Consider the following 21,128-nt stretch of genomic DNA (forward strand, 5'->3'; position numbering starts at 1 on the left):
CATGCCGGGACTGGTGTTGTGGAAGGGGGTGGATAGTGTGGCATATGCGGCGCGTACTTCTCAGATACGATGTGCCCGTCATTGTGGCATAAATTGCTGTTACCTGTAATGCAATCGGGTAAAGGGAAGATGTTGGATGGTGCAGACTTGGAAGACACGGCGTGTGGGAGTTGGGGCAGGTTGTTGGCCGGGTTGTAGACCGTAACCGGTTGGCTGATATATGCTGTGCTAGTCATCATAACAATGCCCTTGCCAACGAATACGGAGTTCAATTGGCGATGACTGCCTTCGACAGGAGTGGGAGCAGGTGCGGCGAGAATAATGCACGGGATCCGAAGCTTCCTAGAGCCACATAAGGTCTCGCGCCATGCACTCTTAACGTTAATCCAATATGTTGACTGGACTATTCATTCATGGCCTTTATATTGCGAAGACACACCAGTTTAGTGGCTGACTGGCGCCAGTCAAAACTTCAGCTGTTCCCGAGACAGAGGGCTACATTTTGCGATCCCAGTGTGGCCGGGGCAGTTATCATGATTAAAGGTGACGGGCGATATTTCCAGTGACCGATGACCCTGGTCTTCCGCTTCGGACCTATCAAATAAGCTCCACTTGGGGGTGGTTCGTGCGGATCTTCGCCGACATGGCCCGAGTGAGACATATTTTAACCGGTGACCGCTTTTTTGTCCAATCAAACCGTACATCCCACCATATATCTGTTGTTATTGGGGCCTGATGACTGTTTTAATAGATCTAAAACTTTGTATCAAAGCACAGTTCGGTATTGCAGTTCGGACTGTCTTGGAGACACGACTAATTTGGCATATATATTATTTTTGTGGGCAGAGAAAATTTGAAAAGAAATGCCACTCTTCGAAATTCTCAATGAGAGTACAGCAGTACGTGCCTAGATGTTCTTGCTACGAGAGCTGTGTCCACCGATGTTTACGATGATAAATCGATCAAGTCGCCAGCCACGCGGCACAGAAACTTGGAACATCGTTATTGCCGTGTGGTGCCATAAGAGAGTAAAGAGACAGTTTCATGGGCGAGGCGATGTCATCCATGTCTCGGCTGTGCATTTTTTTAGTGGACAGCCTTACTTTGTTTGGCTTGTGAGGTATGGTGACTACACGTAATATTTGCTTGCACTGCAATAATTCCCCGTACAACGATTGCAAAACACAACACTGGAAAATCCATGTTATTACGGTTATCCACACTCATTGGAGCCGAGACCTAAATAGTTCTGACTATTATTCTATTGATACAAATATCCAAACGACACGTTCATATTACATTTGGGTGAAATAATTAACAAAACCAAACGCACCACGACCAGTTCCACCCTGTGCGCAAGCAACACCGGAAAGTTATTCCAAACAGATAAAATAGATTACTAAGCCTCATGAATCAGATCCCACATTTCACCACATAGCTCTAGAAACTTCTGACGTTTTAGGCGATTGTGACTAACTCTCTCCTCACCCAGCTTACGTTTCGCACTTTGCATTTCGTCACCGGTAGTAGGGTTAGCCATTCGGCATTCCTCGCATTCACAATCAGAATCGAAAGGTCGCCTGGGCTGAAGTGTGCTGTGAAGCTCGCGACGATGCTTTGTACGCTTTAGAGGCGGATACGAAAAGCCACTCTGGGGATAATAAACATCAGGTCTAAATGGTGTCGCATTTGCAGACAGTTTTCGTGCATGACCTGATACCTCTGGATGAACTCGTGCTCGTATAGAAATACCAGCACTCGACAAAGCTGGCTTCGCGCTATGAGGTACTGGAAACCCACCTCCGTCATTCAATGGGTCGCCATATCGAGATTTTTGAACCATAAGCCTGTTCCTAGGAAACACCGGAGATGATACTGGCCGCCTATTGGAATATATGCCTTCAGATAACATTCGTGGATCAATCTGGCGGCCCTTTGAGGCATAGTGCTGACTTTCTTCTGGCTCTTCCATCCTCATACTATTTACAAGTGGCGCTGATCGAATGGCGCGTTCATAGCCGCCTTCTTGATATTGTGCCGGATCAACAATTCGAATACTGGCAGGCCGTGGAGCTCGTCGTCCGGTCTCTGCTACAGATGAAACAGAGCTCTGATGCTCTAAACAGCGTCCTGTCATTGCCGAATGCGGTGAAGCTCTATTCTGCAACTGAGGAGCTGGTACTTTCATGCGCATTCTATCCATGTCGCCGTTGCAAGACTCGTTGCCATTGTCAGGCACTTCTTGCTCATGCTCTTTGACATCCACCATTGTCTCGTCCGTATTCTGTTGATCACTACTTGCAGTTGAGTTTAAGTTTGGAGACTCATCAGCGGGCTTCTGGCGAGATGCAATTAGTTGCCGCTGTTGCTTCTCAATCGCCTTCGTTTTCATTACATTCTCCAGCATTTCATAATTCATCGGAGGTAATCCTGGTGAGACACAGTGTAATGCCAGTCCCTGAATTATTTCCTTCGCAGATTTTGAGGGTTTTCCCAGCGCAATCGTGGATGACGGTGATGTCTTTTGCGTCTCCGAACAAATAGGATTTGTAGACGAATTCGAGATTGACTGTAGTGAAGTAAGCGATTGGTCTATAACTAGACTCGGAGGCCGTCGCTTTGTATGTTGTGCACCTTCCTTGCTAGCAACCTTTGCGCTGACCGGATCGTTGACGGGCGATAAACTTCTCGACGCCAGGGCATCGTTAGAATTGGCTGCCTCTATAATTGGGGAAGCCATGCGCCCGGGCGACGCTCGGTTCTCATTGATATGAGGCAGACTGGGTGACTCCGGAACCGTCAAAGATATTGATGGAACAGATCTAAACAAGTTAGCAAACAACTTCTCAGCCAATCGTTCAAAGGCATACCGATCGCTATCCAGCTGTGAAGCATGAGGCAAACGTGTGGCGGATACGAAACTATGTGCCGCGTGCATACCGCTTTATAAAGTATGGTTAACAAGGTCAATCATTACACCAAGATTCTAACACACACGTTGGTAAACGGAGTTCTGCTGATATCAGACTGTGTTACACTCGCATCCACAGGCCGAACACCGAGATGAAGCGATCGAGGATTCGAAACTGACCGAGATGTGTTTCGAAAGGTGGTGATATATATATATATCAGAGCCAATATATATAAAGAAATATGTTGAATTGTTCGTCACAGGGGAGATTGTCTGATTACACGCATGTACATTGCGATAATGATGTGGATACCATCATGAAACACACGATATGTACGTCCGGACGACCCCTGGTTTGATCAGGATTAGGGCCCGACGGGATCTGGGTTAGGGCTGATTGATGTTTTCTGGGTAATTGTTACCCATAACCTACGTGAAACCCCGCTGATCGTCGCGTTATCACTCTCGAAACCTTGGTGTGACAACCCTGGCAAAACATCCCCTACACAGCGGCCAACTTTCGACCTTTGGTGCATTTTTGGCAATCAATCCATCATCGTTGACAGTATCGGGATCCAGCATATGCGTATTAAATAGGGTGGTTCGGCGGAAGCTGCGTTTTTCACGCAAAAATTGCTCCTGTGCGCTGCCAAAGCCGGTCGCCACGATATTCGCCACCAATGAAACAGACCGGCTCCGCTCGCTTCCGGCAGCGGAAAATCTCCGTTAAGCAGGGCCTACAGATTATACGGCAAGCCGACATCCCCGATCTCGAAGAAGAACAGCAGCGCGAGATACAGCAGGTCGAAACCGGCGTTGAGAAGGGCGAAGAGGAGGTATGAAAATTTGCTCATTACCCTAACCCAACTTTCGCACGGGTCATATGCTAACACATCTTGTTTGTTTGCAGGAGCATCATCTTCAGGCTGCCATCAACGCGTCTCTGGCTGCTGCTGCTGGTGCCAAAGTACAGCAAATTTACATCCCAACGCCCGATGCCTCAAAATTATTTGAGGGATATTCAAAGTATTATACAAGAAAATTCGCTGAACCAACAACTTATATACGGTTCTCATCCACCGTCGAAGATACTGCCGGTTGCCCTTACTGCTTGGATGAGAATGACTTCGAATTTTTGGAAAAGATCAATTCCACAAAGCGGTCTGCTTCTCAAAAATGTACAGAAGATGTCTTTGAGCAAGTCATGCACCAGTTCGAGACGGCAATTGCCGAGCGGCAACCATTTCTATCCACGGATGTATCGCAGATACTTTCATTCGAGGAGTTGGAAACTGCGTTTTCGGAGTTTAATCACCCGCTCTATATCAACTTCGCCAAGATGATATATCCTCATTGGAAAGAACGCATAATTCAGCGTCAAGGAAAACCCATAATGTATTCACTCAAATTTGAAGAAGGCGATAAAGACGATTCTGATCCTTATACTTGCTTTCGCCGACGAGAATTTAGACAAGTTCGAAAGACTCGCAGGTCAGATGCGCAAAGCTCAGAAAGATTGAGGCTACTAAAAGCAGAAATGGATGCCGCACGGTCCCTCACGGAGTTGGTTGTGAAACGAGAATTATTACGAAAAGACAGTCTACAATTGGACTGGGATACCTTCAAACAGCGTACTATGGTCAAAGAATTGAAGCGTAAACTTGGCATTAGGGGAGATGACGAGGATCTGGTGAGCAAGAAGAAGAAGCCTAATGCAGTTGAGAACCAGATTCCAGCAGTCAGGTTAGCAATTCCAAAGGTACCGGAGATTGGTCTTGTCACGTTGGAAGATATTTATCAGAAACGGGAAAAAGCAATTGACACCGCAATTGAAGAGAAGCTTTTACGAAGGCGGGAAGCAGACATTGGTTGGGAGGACTATACCGAGATTGTTACCGGCTGGTTGGGTATATTTCGAGGATAATGGTTATTACACTGCTTACAGAGGAAACTGATTGCGGCACGTTACTTAGGATGGGATTTTGGACATTTGTATTATAGTTTGATCATCCTCATATCTTGTATTTATAGCATATATCATAATACACTAAATTCTAATGCACTAGATTTTGAGGTTTAGGTCTGGACATACCGATCCTGGCGCACTCAAGCTGGGGTTCCGATAAGTAAGCCCATCCCAATGGCTGGTGTCCGGTGCAGCAAATAAAAGTGGGCAAGTTAACGGCGCAGTGCATTACCATACGCACAAAATATATCCGTCGGTGTGCCTTAGACTAAGGCGTTCGTATCGATTACACCCAGTGCTAGGGATGATCCCTAGCAAATGCATACGATTAGCCAGCTAAAAGTGCCCACTCTGACCTGGTTTGCATTGTGAAAAGAACCACCGCAGACCACGATCTCTACTTTGCACCGACGGAAGACGGCGGTAGAGTATGTCGTAACATCAAGAAATAGAAAATACATTGCGAAGTTCGTAAGCGGCAAGGAGAGAGGACATTACAGCCTCAAGTCTAGTAGCTCGACCTTGTGGGCTCATGCCACTACTCGCTTTCGTTTAGGCGGTCACCAAAATTGCCAGCAGGTCAAAAGGAGCTCTTTGCAGCTCGCTTGTCCACGAAATGTCAGGACGAGCGTCTACTGAAGTGGATAGTTCATGACCAGGTTTATTGGAGATACTTCCTGGATCTGTTTATGAACAAACATCGCTAATTATACAGCAAGCATTTTCTGTCGTTGAAGTACCCTCCTTCAAATCTTTTGTTAATAGGATCCGAAGTATGCTATTCCTACTCGCAAGACCATATCCAGGAGGATGTTATCACCGCTTCGCGCTTGAATGACAAAAAGCCAATTGAACGCACTTGATTCCAAGGTCAGCTTGACCTATGACGTGTGGACTTCGAAAGCGAATTTACCCTACTCCAGTCTTACAATCCATTATGTGGACGCCGAGTGGAGGCTGCAAGACTACCTGCTGGCGTTCACTTACTTTCCGTATCCGCACACTGCCAACCGCCATCAGGACCTTATCATGCACAATTCATCGTTTCGGTTTAGAGACTAAGGTCCTTAAGGTCATGTGTGACCGAGAATGAAGAGGCCACTCACTGTACAGGGACCGAAGGCCGTAAGGTAATTCTCGAACGAGATTACAAGAACTCGGTTGTACAAGAAAATATTTTCACACGGCGTCGCATTCGGCATTCGGTCCCTCATGAAAACAAATGTCAATGACGATGTCCGAGCCGCTGGACGTAGTGACGTCAGTGGGAACGCCGTGTATACTACACCAAACTACGGAGGGCATCGACACAAGCCCCCTGGATTGGTTTGCTACCAAGCGGCACATTCATCCGCGGATTTGCTCGCATGGCACGCGATTTCTTGGCAATCCCTGCATTGTCAGTTCCTTCCGATATGGTATCTCTATTGAGCGGCAATCTCATTACAGCTAACGGAACTTCCCTGGAGAGAAGACCACCGAGGCGACGATGTGTCCGAAGAGCTGGGGCTGGGCAGGTGGAGATGATGAGGTGGAGAATTATTCGAAGGACTGTGTCGAGGCTGCTGTACTTGTCCTCGACGATTAGATTATAATCATTATATACGTAGTGGAATTAGATGTATTATAATACGTTAAATCCCGTTTTGTTATTGTAACTCTGAACTTGAATTAACTTCGCTCGACTTCGGATTGTGCTGTTGGGTCGACTTGAACTCGACTTGCCTTAGGATTCCAAGTGAAGTGGACTTAGGGATTGGCATGAATAATATCCAGGCTTATTATTCAGACAAAATATCCGTGACTATCCCGTATCCGTATCTATATCCAGATAAATTAGCCTTATCCAGCATTCATATCCGTAAGACCGTAATATTCGTAAAATCTACTGATAATACGGATATGACAATTCATCTCACATGGTTTAGACGAACTGCTCAGTCCATTCGCTGTGAGGCAGTGGATCGTCTAAAGTTAATGAATGATCCACTGACTATATTAAGTATATTGACTGCTCAATCAGGAACTCTGGATGATTCAATGAGTAGGTACAGTATTCACTAGTAGGAACTTGACTACTCGTTTGAATCAGCTCGTTTTACTCAGTAATCACCTAACCGAACTCTCCGAGTGCATTGAATATTCCGACTTATATTCAGGCTAATGTACAGATATATGTCGCTTTGGGTTTCACAATGTATTACCTAGTCAGTGGCTTAGTCCACTCGATTATTACCTAGTCCACTGATATTAATTTGATTCAAATACTACAACAGAACGAAAGTACTGGGTTTGTGAAGGTATATTGAATATTTTACTGAAATCAACCTAACCTCCATATCATATGAACTCTTTAACAACGTCAACAGCCTCATAGTCTCCCCATTCATTCGATTCCTCCGTTGTCCTACCAAATCCCTCCCACTACAGAATAGCCGTTCACAAACAACCTCTGATGCCGCAAGTGGCAAGAAATCACGTGCAAGGTGCACTCCCCTTTATGTGCGTTCCACCACTCAAAATATCCAGTTCTCATTATTAACATTAGTGCTAGTGAGCCTAACGATAACAATGACGACAACGGCCATGTGCTGCTGAAAGACTAAGATATCATATAAAATACCACTCAATAAACTCATCGCTAAATGGATCTTCAGTTCCTCAGCACTCAATCCTCATTATTTATTAGTTATTTCTCACATAGGATATCCATGTAATTTGTATTGTATTTCGCTAGCCGTATTCATATTCACATATTATCTATCCGTATTCACGGTCGATATATCCGAGATCCGTACAATCGTTCCGAATGTAGCAGGCTGTCCAGCACGAGGACGGTGACTGGACTTGAACTTGATTTTACCTATTGAACAAGGTCGGCTACTTACTACTGGATTCCTTAATCCTTTATTAGGGCTGGACACGATACGATATCGACCGGGTTTTGCCCATATCGCATATCGTATAGCCGGCCAGAAAAGTCTGGCGATAATGCGCAGGAAGAAGTACCGAGACTAAGTTAACGCTATTAAACAGGTAGGGGGTAGGGTTTGGCAGAGAGGGTTCAGCAGGATATATTATATATGATCTCTATATCCCACAAACTATCTCTGCTGGGAACTTTGGCGTGCACTTAATTGAGTAATTACTTGGTCTTTCCATCTCAACGCCCTTTATTTACCCTGATGAGAATCAAGTGGATTCTCGTCGATACGATACGATATTCGACTTCAATATCGTATATCGTATCATCGTGTCCAGCCCTATCCTTAATCAATTCCCTCCTACAGGCTATAAGTTCCTTGACGCTCGCATGCGCTGCAACCGGACTGCTCAAGTAAGGACCGCCCCCCAAAGATCCGAGATGAATCGGAAAACTGAGCCACACCGCAAGCCGCACACCGAATTTTAACGACATATGTCTGATGTTGACTGTATTCCCGTCCCATACTCTAAATAATTTATCAGCTATGTACTTCCCTCCTTTTCACAAGTCCAACATTGCGACATCGCTCTCATAACATCAACAATCTATCTTGACGATATTCTGACCTTCTCAGGCTGTCTTGATTCTTGATCAATACAAAGCGACATGTTCAGCGTGTTCTTTCAAAACTCAAAAGAGTCTGTGTTCACCAAATATGAGAAGTGCCAGTTCCATACTTACGTCCGACTGAGTTCCTCGGCTATTTTGTTTCGTCCAGCATATCTCTATGTTTTATCCGAAGATAAGTGCCACGATTGTTGACTGGGACTGTCACGTAGTGGCCCCCACACGTGCTATATGATCGGGATACTATGTCAGGAGCTGTTAAAATAGCGACCTGTACTCTAAATGTGTTACTATAGTAGGCTCTTTAGTTCGCTACAAGGCAACGGTGGCTACTATAGATGATCTCTACGTCATAAACTTGACGCTAGTGATGGTGAGCCGGCGGATGGACCTCAATAGGCGTGTGCGGGGAAGTGAGAGTCGCGTAAAGGGAGTAGAGCCATCGCGATGATCCTGTATAAAGTTTGCGTACCGCTGACTGAGGTACCAATGAATCGCAGTATCGTTCATTAGGCGAACTTCCAGTAACGTAATCCATAAGCGAGTGTGCCAGTCTGCCTACCAACACCACCGAAAATCATGAATATCACCAACCACAGTAATAAAAATTTATTAAAATAAACAAAATAAATCCTATGACAGTTTCTTAATCCTTTTTACACGTTCGAGCATTATGATCAGTTTCGCCGCATTGCCACATCGCCTTTGCTTCGTTTCGTTCTCACCCAATTGATCGTTCTCCCCCCTTGTATCATGTTGTATCTGTTTACCGACCTCTATTCTCTGTATTAAATCAAGACCTTCCTGTGCTGTAAGTGTACCTCCGTGTAAATTACTCTCCTGATACCAGAGCTAAGGTGATGCTATCCGATCAGGAAGGGTGGTCGCCCAGCCCTGAGAGTTAACGCCATGAATCACCGTGATCCATTCTCGATTGCCTGGCTGAGCCTTTTTTGGACGAGAACATCTCTCTGAGCTTTTAACGACCATCGCGGTCGAGATGATCCCCATCATGAAACCGGTTTCATCAAAGTTGTAGTCAATAATTCCGTACTTTGTGATAGTATTTCGTACAAGCTCAAACCAATGCCTAATTAGGTCCGGATCCTCGCAGAGGGCCCGCTTGTAGTCATACTTACGATTAAGCCTGGTTAAGCTCCGGGCGACGTTTAGTGAAGTTTGAAGCCCAGTTCTTGCCCACCTTGCTTCCCACACGCGTAGCAAGCAGTCGATTGGCCATATCTTCAACATTAACTAGTCGAGGTGAAATCCTCGCGAATCCAAGTCGGATATGTGTTGAACAATAACGAATTCCTCGCTAGGCTTGGGTGTGGAATCGCGTCGTGAACGAATGCCTTCGCGTCGTCGTTTGAGTGTCATACGATTAACTTTGTACGTCTTTGCAGCTAATCGGTTACTCTGAATTTGGCCTCTATGGATAGCCTGGATGGCTAAGGATATTCAGCCTTCAGAACCCGTAATTGGTGGATGCAATGATGATTGAAGTTCTGTGGTTGTGTTTTCAGGTGGTGTGGCACACACGCCTTGTGTGTACGTACACGATGTTCAAGAAGACTTCAAATCAGACAGTAATTGTTGAAAATGCGTTCTCAGGTCCAAGCCAGTCGCCATCCTCTTGCTACAACCGGCTGTCTTTCTCAGAACGATGGTACAAAACGCGTGCGGCTCATGCAGCGATATCCACCATGGCACCACGATAGCGGTAATCGTGTGGTGGCCGTGCTCGCTGCTATGCCTCAAACACTTCTCCGATTTCACGTGTTCGTTCAGTCAGCCAGTCAGCTTCGGCTATAACTTAGCAATTGTGGAAGGCGTTCGACACCTCGGTTTTCCCTCAGTCCCTGCGCTGCAATATTGAGTACAGCGGAGGTAGTGGACCATCAATGCAGCAAGGAATTAACTACCACATGTGGCTAACAGATGCGAAGTAGTCAAGCCACCTCTCGCATCCTAACCACTTCTACAATTTGGTGATAGGTGGGTGAGCTTCGACGGATAAGAGATGGGAACAGATTGCAAGGGCAAGGGCATAGGTTCGGATAGGAAGTTGATATCTGCTTGACAACGAATAGCGGCACGCGGAAGGATTCAAATACCTATTACGGTCAGGATCAACTTACGGCCGTTATATCAAATGTACATTGAGAAAGGGATGAATGTTTGACACTTTGTACATACAAGGCGGAAAGACGGGATGATAAGGACCGGCGGCCAACGGCCCGCCTGTGAAAGTAATGTATAAGACAGTGGATATTCCCGAGTTTGAACGAAGTTGTATAATTGAAGATCACGTCTTACAAAGCATTTTCACTCTCAGAATAGTTCACTTCTTCAGGTCACATCTCCGGAAGTTCTTCCTTCTACACCTTAAATGTTTAAAAACATGTACACGATTACTGTTAAAAGGCTATTTCGCAGCATGCAGTCACCACCCGTCATTGCCCAAGTTGCCCCTGAACTCTGATGACCAGGGTGGCTGTGCCTTGCCTTGCGATGGATCTACTCAGCAACCGAAATTCACCGCACTATCAGCTCGAATACTAAGTTAGTGACTCAGCCCAGGACGATATGACTCGGGCTGAGCAACAATGGAGCACTGGTGCGAGTCCATTGGACACGGGACAACAGAGGCTCGAACGAGATCATGCATTGAGCATACGAGGGGTTTTGATTGACTATGCGGTTGGAGAAGGTATAGGTGCGGGATCTGTCTGTATCATGGAGACGAAATAACATTGTATAATTGGTACGGCACGGGTACATAATGGATAGTACAAGTGGCGGCAGACTTTTGAAATTGCAATGTTGCAAATATGAAATGAGAAGTATTGTTAGAATGCAATTGGAAGTTCTTGCTCTTACCTTTTGAAATATTTATTCGAAAATTACACTCATGATCATGTCCCATTATAACGTAGGGTATGGGTATTTGGGCCGCTACATCCACTCTTCCAAATTTCAATACATTATACTAAAACAACTAATTCTCTAGAGAAGAATTACAAGATCCAGATAGTTCTCCAGTGTCTTCCCTTACAACTGGTTCCTCAGTTTCCTCAATTTCGCGCTTCCGTGGGCGTCCACGAGGCCGTTTTGCGACCTGCTTCTTTGTAGCGTCCTCGGCAATTTTTAAAACCTCCTCAGTACTGAACAATAATTTCCCTTCTAATGCACTCTTTTACCCTCCTACGAACCTTCCGCGCCCGAAGGATCTTTGCGTCATCTTCCATGTGCTTGCTCATAATCAATAGTTCCGTATGTTGCGCGTCAGCAATGTGGGTCAGGCGATTGATATATCGCTTGACGGGTGATAGACATCTGCTGTAATTGATTCTCGGAGCTCAGTGCCGTCTGAGGGAGAGCTCTTCAGCAAGGAACAATCGAGATCGCCTCTCAGATGTTCGTGTAATTTGTTGTACGGCTGGAGGAGATTCTGGAATATGGCGGACCACCTTTTGAGGGTTATATGGAAACAGACCAGCACCTCTTCAAGCACCTCGGATATTATGCTCTGTAATTGCCTTATCCCTTCCCCTTTTGTACATCTGAACCCACTCATAGTGCTTAATCCGGCCAATGCCTATCCTGGTAATGGCATCAGTCTCCCTGCCAAGAGCTGTTTTCAATAGACCAAACACTGAGATATCCAGTGGTTGCAGCACATATGAGCAGTGAGGTGGCATGATCATAAGGTCGATATTGTTGTCCATGCAGTAGGCGATGAACGGGGCAGTAATATGGTTGCTCTGGTCATCTGCAATTAGGAGGCGGGGTTGGATCCAGCCTGTTCACGGGCTTCTGGATCAAAAATCTGGGTCAACCAGGCCATTCCATGGCTATCAGACGTCCAATCACTTTTGCTAGCAGAGAATCTCCAGTTTGGCGGAATATCAGGCACTATCAGTTGGTATTGGTGTGTAAACCCTTGAAGATGATTAAAGGTGGTAGAGCTTTGTGATCTGCTGAAATGCACTCAATGACTGTTATATTCCTGGCGCCCTATAATAACTTTTGACTGGCTTTTCTGGAAAGTATCGATGATAACCTTGTTTGATCGACTTGTTCCGATGCCGTAACCCGTTTCATCCATGTTGAATACATTACGAGCTTCATAGTTCTCTTCTGAAAACTGCACTTCAATTGCACCAAACCACTTGTCAACCCTCTCACGCGTAGCCTCTCGATGCCTTGCCGAATTCTATTGACGCGTAGTGACGGTCTTTAAATGTGGGAACCGATTGAACAAGCGATAGATCAAGCGATAGATCCATTCGTGGCCGATTGGGTTGTATATAAGTCGGTGGTTCATTCCTGCTGAAGCGTCGAACACGAATCTCTTCAGCCATCTCCACAACCAACGCATGAGCTACCGGGTGTCCTGTCATAGCATATCGAGAGATCCAGCGTGCAAGAGTCTTCTCCTCTGCGATTGTGAGACTCTGTCGAGTTGCAGGCGGCTTGAGATTGTGATTTGCCTCCAGAGACGCGTCGTTGAAGGGTTGATCGACTAGCATGAAATTGAGCAGCAGCAGCGTTAATACATCTTATCGCAAACCAACAGGATGGTGACTGGATTCACAAACATAATTTTAACTGTCAATGCGGCCAGAGATCGGGAATATTCCATGGACTAGCAGGAGAAGCCCGGGCCTGCCTTGCGGCCTCATGGCGCTGAGGAAGGGAGTGTTTGAAATGTAGTGTCGGATTGTTTAATAGTTACGGCCTGGAGGTCAGAGAAGAGTAATAAAGTTGTTTACTTGTGAGGTTGTATAATAAGGTATTGGTAACAAAGTATTACTACAAGAAGACTCACTTTATATACTTCAATTGTAGATCTTGGATCCGGATCCTTCCCCATTCTCATATAGACTCGCTATGCCTTGGTTCACTCCCTGGCGACCACATGCCGGTTGCCAGGATTATTTCTCCCGTGGGACAAATCATATGTCTACGTACACAGACTTCAGCGTTAGTCCGTACAATATGTCATCACTGTCTCTTTTTCCTGGATCCATATTGTACCACCGTTCTGCTCACCTATCACGTTCTTGACCATTAACCACCCTTGGCGATCGATCTTCCTCTCCCCTCACGGGGCGTAACTGCCGACACCTGACCGATCGATCTTTCTGTCTCCTCTACGGGCCGCGACTGCTTGACGATCGAGTTTCCTGTTTCATCATTTCTTCGGATTCCCCTCACATGCTGGCCATCTATGCAGCATACCTTTGACGATCGGACATTAGCGCGAAATTGGCGTTTTTTAAAGTTTTAGCAGAGTTTACCCTCACCACTTACACAAAACTCTCAGTATTGGCTATTTTTCATTGAAACCCCATTTTTCCATCCGCTTCGCCTTAACAGTAAGACGCGGGATAAGGACGTGTTTGAACAGTAGACAGACACGCGTTACAGAAAACCACGGCGCGTACAGACCGTTGGCACGGCAACTTGTCTAGGGTTCGGTTTTACAGACGAGATTTTTTTAGCTAACGCGAGGTGGACAAATTCTTTGCTAATTATTTCCAGGGTTGGGGTTGCGATTAAAGTTGGCAGCGAATTGGCGCTTTGGATGAAAATGGCGTCGTGAAACACAAAGATCAGGCACTATTGTTTGTCTGTAAATGCAGCAGAAAGCCTCGTAACCTCCCGCTGGAAGTCGGGACTAAAGGACAGAATGGCCCCACCCGTCATAAATGTTGCCCAAAGCATGCTCTGTGCTGAAACTGTCCCTTGAGAGTTAGTTTCAAAAACAACTCAACGATTCATGGATCCTTACAGAGCTTGTTGACCAACGTGACGGACATCAGCTTGACGGTGTAAATCCCTATACTTATCCCGAAACCCGACCCCTCAAAGCTGAGGCTAGGGCAACTCGACGTTATCCAGCACTCGGCAGCATAGATGACGGGGTGGAAGCTCCAAGTTCCAAAGCCGAGCTGATCGAGAAATGTTAATGGTGGCTTGTTGTGGCTATCGGAATAGCCGTGGCGGCATAGCAGAGGTACTGACTCTCGGCGGACTGATACCGGCTGCTTTCGCTAGTCCCAAAGAGGAATGGTTGGTTTACTCTCCATGATTCTCCTATTTATATCATGTGCATATTAAGAAATGGCATTAGTACTTTAGAGAATAGAGAGTCTTTGTTAAGAAACTTACTTTGTTTTGTAAATGTTAAAGAGATACAGTTCCTAATGCTTTGGAATCTCGATGTGAAAAGGAGATAAGCGCGATAATTAACGATTATCGGTGTAAACAACGATACATCACAAACTTGGGACACACTTCCATTTATTGTATATCCTTTGAGTGTTCTCACGCACAGCTATGTCCCGGCTGCACTCCCTCACTCCGCGTATACCTTCAACTTGAGCATTGACGGGTGGTGACTGCATGCTGCCGGAAAACAGCCACTTAACAGATACTGAGCATTGTGCACAGGTTGGCGGAATGACGGATAGAGAGATATGGGAGCGGGCGACAGCTTGCCTGCCGTCATAAACGTATACATGAAGGGGGATAATCCCGGGTTGTACGAATAGTTGTACATTCATTTGAATAAGTGTTTTGACACAAGAATTCTAAAAGGCCATACATCTGAACGCAATGTCATCTCTATCTTACATATTTCAAAACCTTTGACTTCCACATTATTAAAAATTGTTAACTTATGATAGTTAACTACGTAAAATAATTACTTCATCGTTAATGAGATTTCTGTCACTAACAGCGCCGTGCACGGGTCGCAATTGTTCTCAAGGACTCATGCAAGAGCCTATATATATACTTGCAGGGACTAGAATCCCGAAAATGGCAATTTCCTGTTTGTCTTCGGGACTTTCAGACTGCGGAAAGATGGCGCATCCGGATTGCCACATCTTCCTAAAGGGTTCATTTGTGGGAGTAGACGCTTTCATAATGGCCAGAATACGAAAGAATTATTCGTGTCCAAATGGAAAAGTGTATTACTGCATACAAATTAACGGCGTATACGCAGGCGCCAACGAGCTCAAAAATGATTGCCGCGCACCAGTCTAAGTGGGATTTCCCACCACAGCGCCACAACTTCTAACAACGAAAGGGTAGGGATCTGTTCTCAAACCGCGCTCTGGCGTTGTGGGTTCTCAAAAGTTCTTTTAGTTCTTGATTGGAAAATGTCATGACACAATTTTCGTTTATCCTGCGCAATACAGGATGTAAACTCTTCTGCAAGCTCATCACTCCGGGTCAGATACTAGCGGGTTACATCCTATCCGCATCCGCCATCCGGCTTTTTGAAATTGGAAGGTATGTATCCGCTTTCAAGAGTTTGCAAGATTCAAAGAATATTATGTAACGTAGCGTATGGGGAACCTGGTCATATGGGGAACCTGGTCACTAAATTCAATCTCCTCACTTTGACCTCCTGGTCCTACGCGCCACACAATCGACCAAATCCAACTCCGACTCGCTCGAACTATTCTCTACTTCTTCGTCTTCTTCTAATTTATCTACTTCTTCAATTGGGAGCTTACGTGGCCGCCCACGCGGTCGTTTTGCCTTAGGTTTCTCTTCCGCCTCGCGAACGATTTTCAGCACTTCCTCCGTACTAAACACAAATTCGCCCTGTAACTTGATTCTCTTCCCTTTGGTTCGTTTCTTGCGGGTCTGAAGCAACTCTTTACACTCTTGAAGCTCCTTCCGTAAAATAGTTAGCTCAGCATTCTGACTTTCGACCAGCTGGGTCATTCGCTTCGCATATCGCCGAGTTGGTGAAGCAGGGGATTCATTGCTTGCCGGAGCTGTATTAAAGACCGAATTTGCGTGCTTTAGTTCTGTTCCATCTGGAGGAGAGCTCGTAAGAATGGAGAGGTCTAGGTCCATGATATTAGTTGAGGTTTGAGGAGTACATGGCGGCTCAGGAGCTGGAAGTGGAAGGCTATTTAACACTCGCCGAGGACTAAATGGAATCAAACCAGCTCCTTTCCAGCCACTTTGCATGTTCTGAGATGTAAGAGCTTTCTCTCGAATGCGCTGAAAAAGTTCAACCCAATCAGCCCGTTTTATGCGCTGTATACTAGCCCGAGTATACCGGTCCACCTCTTGAGCATGATATCTCTTTAATGGCCCATACACCCCAACATCAAGTGGCTGAAGTAAATGCGAACAATGAGGAGGTAGGATAAGAAGGTCAATACCACTCTCCATACATAGAGCAATCATATCGCCCGTGATGTGGCTAGAATGGCCATCCATAATCAGTAACCGTGGCCGATTTTTAGACTTCTTGCGTGACTCTGGCTCAAATACTTTCCGTAACCACTCATAACCATGGTTATTAGACGTGCAGCCGCTAGTACTCGTTGAGAAGCGCCAATCGGAAGGTGTATTCTGCGGAATCCATGCTGAATTGGTATTCTGGGCCTTAAAAATAACCATTGGTAGTAGGGCGCCACCGGCTCCGTCAACACATTCCAACACAGTTACCCACTCTTGCTTCCCTGCAGTAACCTTCCAATTCGATTTCTGAGTAGAATCGACAATTATACGCGTAGATTGAGTGTCGCCTACTGCAAATCCTGTCTCATCCATATTGTATATATCGCAGAGTTCGTACTTCTGTTCTTGGAGTCGTAGTTGAAAAGTGTCAAACCAGGCTGTAATCTTGTCGGAGGTTGCTTCTTTATGTCGTGCCGAGTCCAATTGGCGTGAGTAAGTTCCTTTCAAGCTTGGATATCGATTTAGGAATCGGTAGAGCCATTCGTGGCCAATAGGAGTAGAATCGGTAGGTTCGTTATTTCGACGTGCGTCGAGCACGAATCTCTTCAGCCATTTCTTTCAACAACGCCGGTGTTTACCCTGTAAGACGTGTAATCCATCGTACTAGTGTCTTTTCTTCCACTTTCGAGAGGATCTGATAGGTTTCGTGAGACTTAGTATGCGATTTAGCTCCAGCCATTCGAGCCGTGAGAGTTGACTTAGGAACTTCAAAGTTGTGGGCTGCACTTCTAATGGATGGAAATTCCTCATTTTCTAAGGCCACAATAGCCTTTTGGATCTTTTCTTCAGATTGATCGCCTTTAGATGGTTGATTATATCCCATGTTATGAGTTATTGTGTTCGCAAAGTGGTAGTGGGGCATCTTGTGATCAGGATCCCCATATGACCAGGATCCCCATACCCTACGTTATCTTAAATTCTAATTTCTTTAAAAATTTCGCAAAGTTCACTAACTTGTTGAATTTCCTAAATGGACTCGCTTGTAGCGGACCCAACTTATGGTCCGGCATCCCCGCTACATTTGAGCACGTACGCCAGTGCTTAGAATAAACTCTATAGGCGCCCTATTTCATTAACATATTCATCATCTACTTTCAGACCATAGGTTGACTTATTTGATATTGGGCTTCTTTGCATACGCGATTGTTTGCTGAGGATGTTAGATTTTGACCGTTTTTTCAATTTAATTAGAGAATATACGAATTATCCGCCATATCCGCCATTGCATCCGCCAAATCCGCCTATCCGCCTACAGCCCCGGGTCACCCCACTCGTGGGGCTATCGTTGACACTACGTTGTTGGGTTCAGGTTTTCTTATGAAAATATTGAATATATATAGTATATATAATAGTAACTGTTGATTGTCTTGTTGTGTGTTTCGTTGAGGTTTCTTGTCGTATTATTGTTAAGCGAGTCCAGAATATATAAATAGGAGTTAAGAAGTCTTGTATCCAATAGAATTAAGTTCTATGCTTGTTTTCCGTCTGCCAGTCTGCCACGGTTACAGTTCTGTAATCTATAGGTTGCAGAAGTTCAATGTTGCTTGTTCTGTCTCAAGAAGTTAGCAATGAATACCTTTAAATTAAAGGGTTATGACAATTGAGTGCCAAGAACAGGTAAGCTTGCTATGCATGAGGAAACGCTTCTTTGAGCTCCATAAAGATTGGATATGACAAAACGATAAATTACCTTCTGCCGCTTATTTTTTTCAACGGCCAGCGATACTGTAGTTTCTTGCGGTCGCAAAAGCGTAGAGCTCCGTCTCTTGCCATTCAGCACTAGTCTACTGGTGATGACCAATTTGTAAGTATGAGGTTGTACGAAGATTAAGGTGTTTGATTTAGAATCCATAAGAAAGAGTTTAAGAGAGATTATAACGAAATATGATATATTTCCTCCCAGATAGACTGGACTATTATGCAGAGCATCGAACTGACGTGATGTACCAACTAGTATATTGCTAGCCTTTACGCATCAAAGTCAGCAGAGCTGAACTGTCTTGCGAATAGAATATCTTCTCTTTGAAAAATCTCTTTCTTAAAGTAAGTCAGATATGCGAAGATAGATCGCAGTGGAATCTGCTGCAATCTCCCAACACCAACTATCGAATCTTCAGCATATGATAAAAGTAATCACAATCTTTCCAAATGCTACTTTAGACAAAATACAAATTTAAGAAATTCTAGATATATTGAATATTCAGAAAATCTCACAAAGATGTCATTAAACACAAGGTAGAAGGCAAACGCCCAAAGTTAAAAATCCGGATCTTGGGAACTCGGTCGCGTGGAAACTAGAGGGGGGAGATATAGAATATAAATATTATTGTCCGTAATCCGAAGAAAACTAGGCAACCGGTACCAAACTGCAATAATATGCGTATAAACGTACCAACTTTCATTTATTTAGCATCACGAAAATGCATGAACAATGCATGTGCATAAACAAAACCGCTAATATACATGATTCATGCCACTAAACAAGACCCTAAATTTTATAAAAGCACCTTAAAATTCAAACCCGGTTTTTACGTAATTACCATTGCCATCCCTTTCTAGCCATTCGCCACCTAACCATAGTCTAATACATGAGTCATCAGGCTTCTTTTGGGGTGATTCCATAGGCACAAGCTTATAGAAATTCTCATCTAAATTCGTGGGCTCGCACGAGCACTTATCGATCAAATTTGCTGGGCACTGCTTATTAATATCATGCTGGTAACCTATGTCACGGAAAAAGTGTGTCTCTCGCTTGCTTAGGAGCAAAACAACGGCGAGTGTGTGCAGCGGGGCGTCACCAAAACGCTCATAATAGAACCCGCCCTTGCGATCAATGTAGTCAAAGTAGGTGTTGTATGTCTTACTGCGGAAGAAATCAAGACTGCCAATCTCGAAGTTACTAAAGAACTGGCAGTTGTTGTACTCTCCATCATTCTTATGGTCAAGGACCCAAGAAAAGTCCGCTTCCGGATGAATGAGCTCGGGGTATTCCGACATGAACTCCTGGGTCTGCCGCCACATTGACGGGAAAGACCGGGCATCGTCCAAAATATTCATGTTGAAACCTAAACAATTAGTTTATCAGCAGCGTCTAACTCTTGCCAAGATTGGACACGAACCATATTTCAAGTTGTTTTCCTCCATGAATGCAAATGGATCATAATCAATATCGCAAAAGAAGTGGACATCGGGTTCAACACGCCAATACCAATCAAAGTCATCGAGAATAGGATGCTGGTAGAAAAAGCCCGAATTCCAGCGACACATATGACGATATGAGATCATCCAGCCTTTACCGACACCGATCGCACCGAGATACTCCAAGGAGGATATGAACCGCGATTCATCGATCCACTTTGGGAGCGACCAATGCGATTCAGGAACCGTGGCGTAAAAGCATTCGGCATTGGTGAGATTCCCTGTGCGGGCTTTAAAAGTGTCATCAAACGGGACATCGTTGAAAAAGATCCACGGATAGTTGTATTTATGATTGAAGCGAGCTTCAAGATGTCTCATGGACTGCTCAATTCCCTCGAGCTCCGAGTTTCGGACAAGTGAAATCAGCGCAGCCTTTGGTTTCCGACGGGCACGGAGGACCTCTACTGGAACATTGGCGTCGGACTTTGGAACAAGGGGGGTGAAAGCCTTTTGGGAATGAGCTTGGAAAACAGCTTCATTTAAAGCGGCGTAGGATGGCGCAGATATCTTCGGGGTGCTGTGACGGTTGATCGCGGTGACCAGCAGTAGCAGACCGAGGAAAGTTACTACTGCGTACTGCACTGTTCGCGTATATAGCCTCGGTGGCCTGAATGAGAGAACGGAGGATGATTTATCCAACATGGTCTTCAAAATCTTAATAAGGATGCTTGCTGGGGCAGACTTTGCCATTGTTCCAAGAATAGAGGAGCCCTTGCCCTCTCTATCGTATGAGTCCTCGTATTCGTAGGAGCTGGATTTTTCTGATTCTAAGTTGTCTGAAAAAGATGAGAAGATGCTAGAGCGGATCGGACGAAGCGAGGATATTGACTCCGAGTGCAGCAGTGCAGCGGATGACGAGGACGCGCCGTCACCAAAAAGCGATACAGCACGGCGAGACTGGGACTGCTGGTGATGGCCCGACCCCGAAACTGCGGAAATTGAGCGGAACGGTGACGGACTGCGGGACCGGTCAGGGGTTCTAGCAGTTACAGGCGAGGGCAGCTCAGAATCACGCGCCGTCCTGGAGGAGAGTGCGATGTTGCGGACCGACGACGCGACGGCGCGGAATTTCGGAACTTGAAGAGTCGCCTGGCTGTCAGGCTGATTGAGCGCGACAAGGGACGACTGGGACGGGGACGGGGACGGGGACGAAGAGGGAGCAGAGACCTGCGAAGACTCTTGTGTGGACGACAGCCTGGCGATGTGAGGGACGAAAACAG

The 21,128-nt window shown here is 45.5% G+C and overlaps 3 protein-coding genes across 3 annotated transcripts; 1 reads left to right on the forward strand and 2 right to left on the reverse strand.

The window, feature by feature from the left end:
- Window positions 1-1,155: 1,155 nt before the first annotated feature.
- On the reverse strand, window positions 1,156-3,203 carry POJ06DRAFT_244096 (uncharacterized protein). The gene is made up of 2 exons (XM_056186440.1): window positions 2,871-3,203; window positions 1,156-2,822 (listed from the first exon to the last, which is right to left on the reverse strand). Exons 1-2 carry the CDS (start codon window positions 2,936-2,938, stop codon window positions 1,400-1,402), a joined length of 1,491 nt encoding a protein of 496 aa, XP_056047717.1. The 5' UTR covers window positions 2,939-3,203; the 3' UTR covers window positions 1,156-1,399.
- A 193-nt stretch (window positions 3,204-3,396) lies between these two features.
- POJ06DRAFT_244097 (enhancer of polycomb-like-domain-containing protein) lies at window positions 3,397-4,971 on the forward strand. Its single transcript, XM_056186441.1, has 2 exons — window positions 3,397-3,747; window positions 3,822-4,971. The coding sequence occupies exons 1-2, from the start codon at window positions 3,592-3,594 to the stop codon at window positions 4,833-4,835; spliced, it is 1,170 nt and encodes a 389-aa protein (XP_056047718.1). The 5' UTR covers window positions 3,397-3,591; the 3' UTR covers window positions 4,836-4,971.
- A 14,247-nt stretch (window positions 4,972-19,218) lies between these two features.
- Window positions 19,219-20,550, reverse strand: POJ06DRAFT_190466 (glycosyltransferase family 15 protein; the record flags this gene model as incomplete). Its single annotated transcript, XM_056184800.1, has 2 exons — window positions 19,219-19,775; window positions 19,830-20,550. The coding sequence occupies 2 exons, from the start codon at window positions 20,548-20,550 to the stop codon at window positions 19,219-19,221; spliced, it is 1,278 nt and encodes a 425-aa protein (XP_056047719.1).
- Window positions 20,551-21,128: the final 578 nt, after the last annotated feature.

Source organism: Lipomyces tetrasporus (assembly GCF_029532465.1).
Source record: "Lipomyces tetrasporus strain NRRL Y-64009 chromosome Unknown POJ06scaffold_1, whole genome shotgun sequence".
NCBI lineage: Eukaryota > Fungi > Ascomycota > Lipomycetes > Lipomycetales > Lipomycetaceae > Lipomyces > Lipomyces tetrasporus.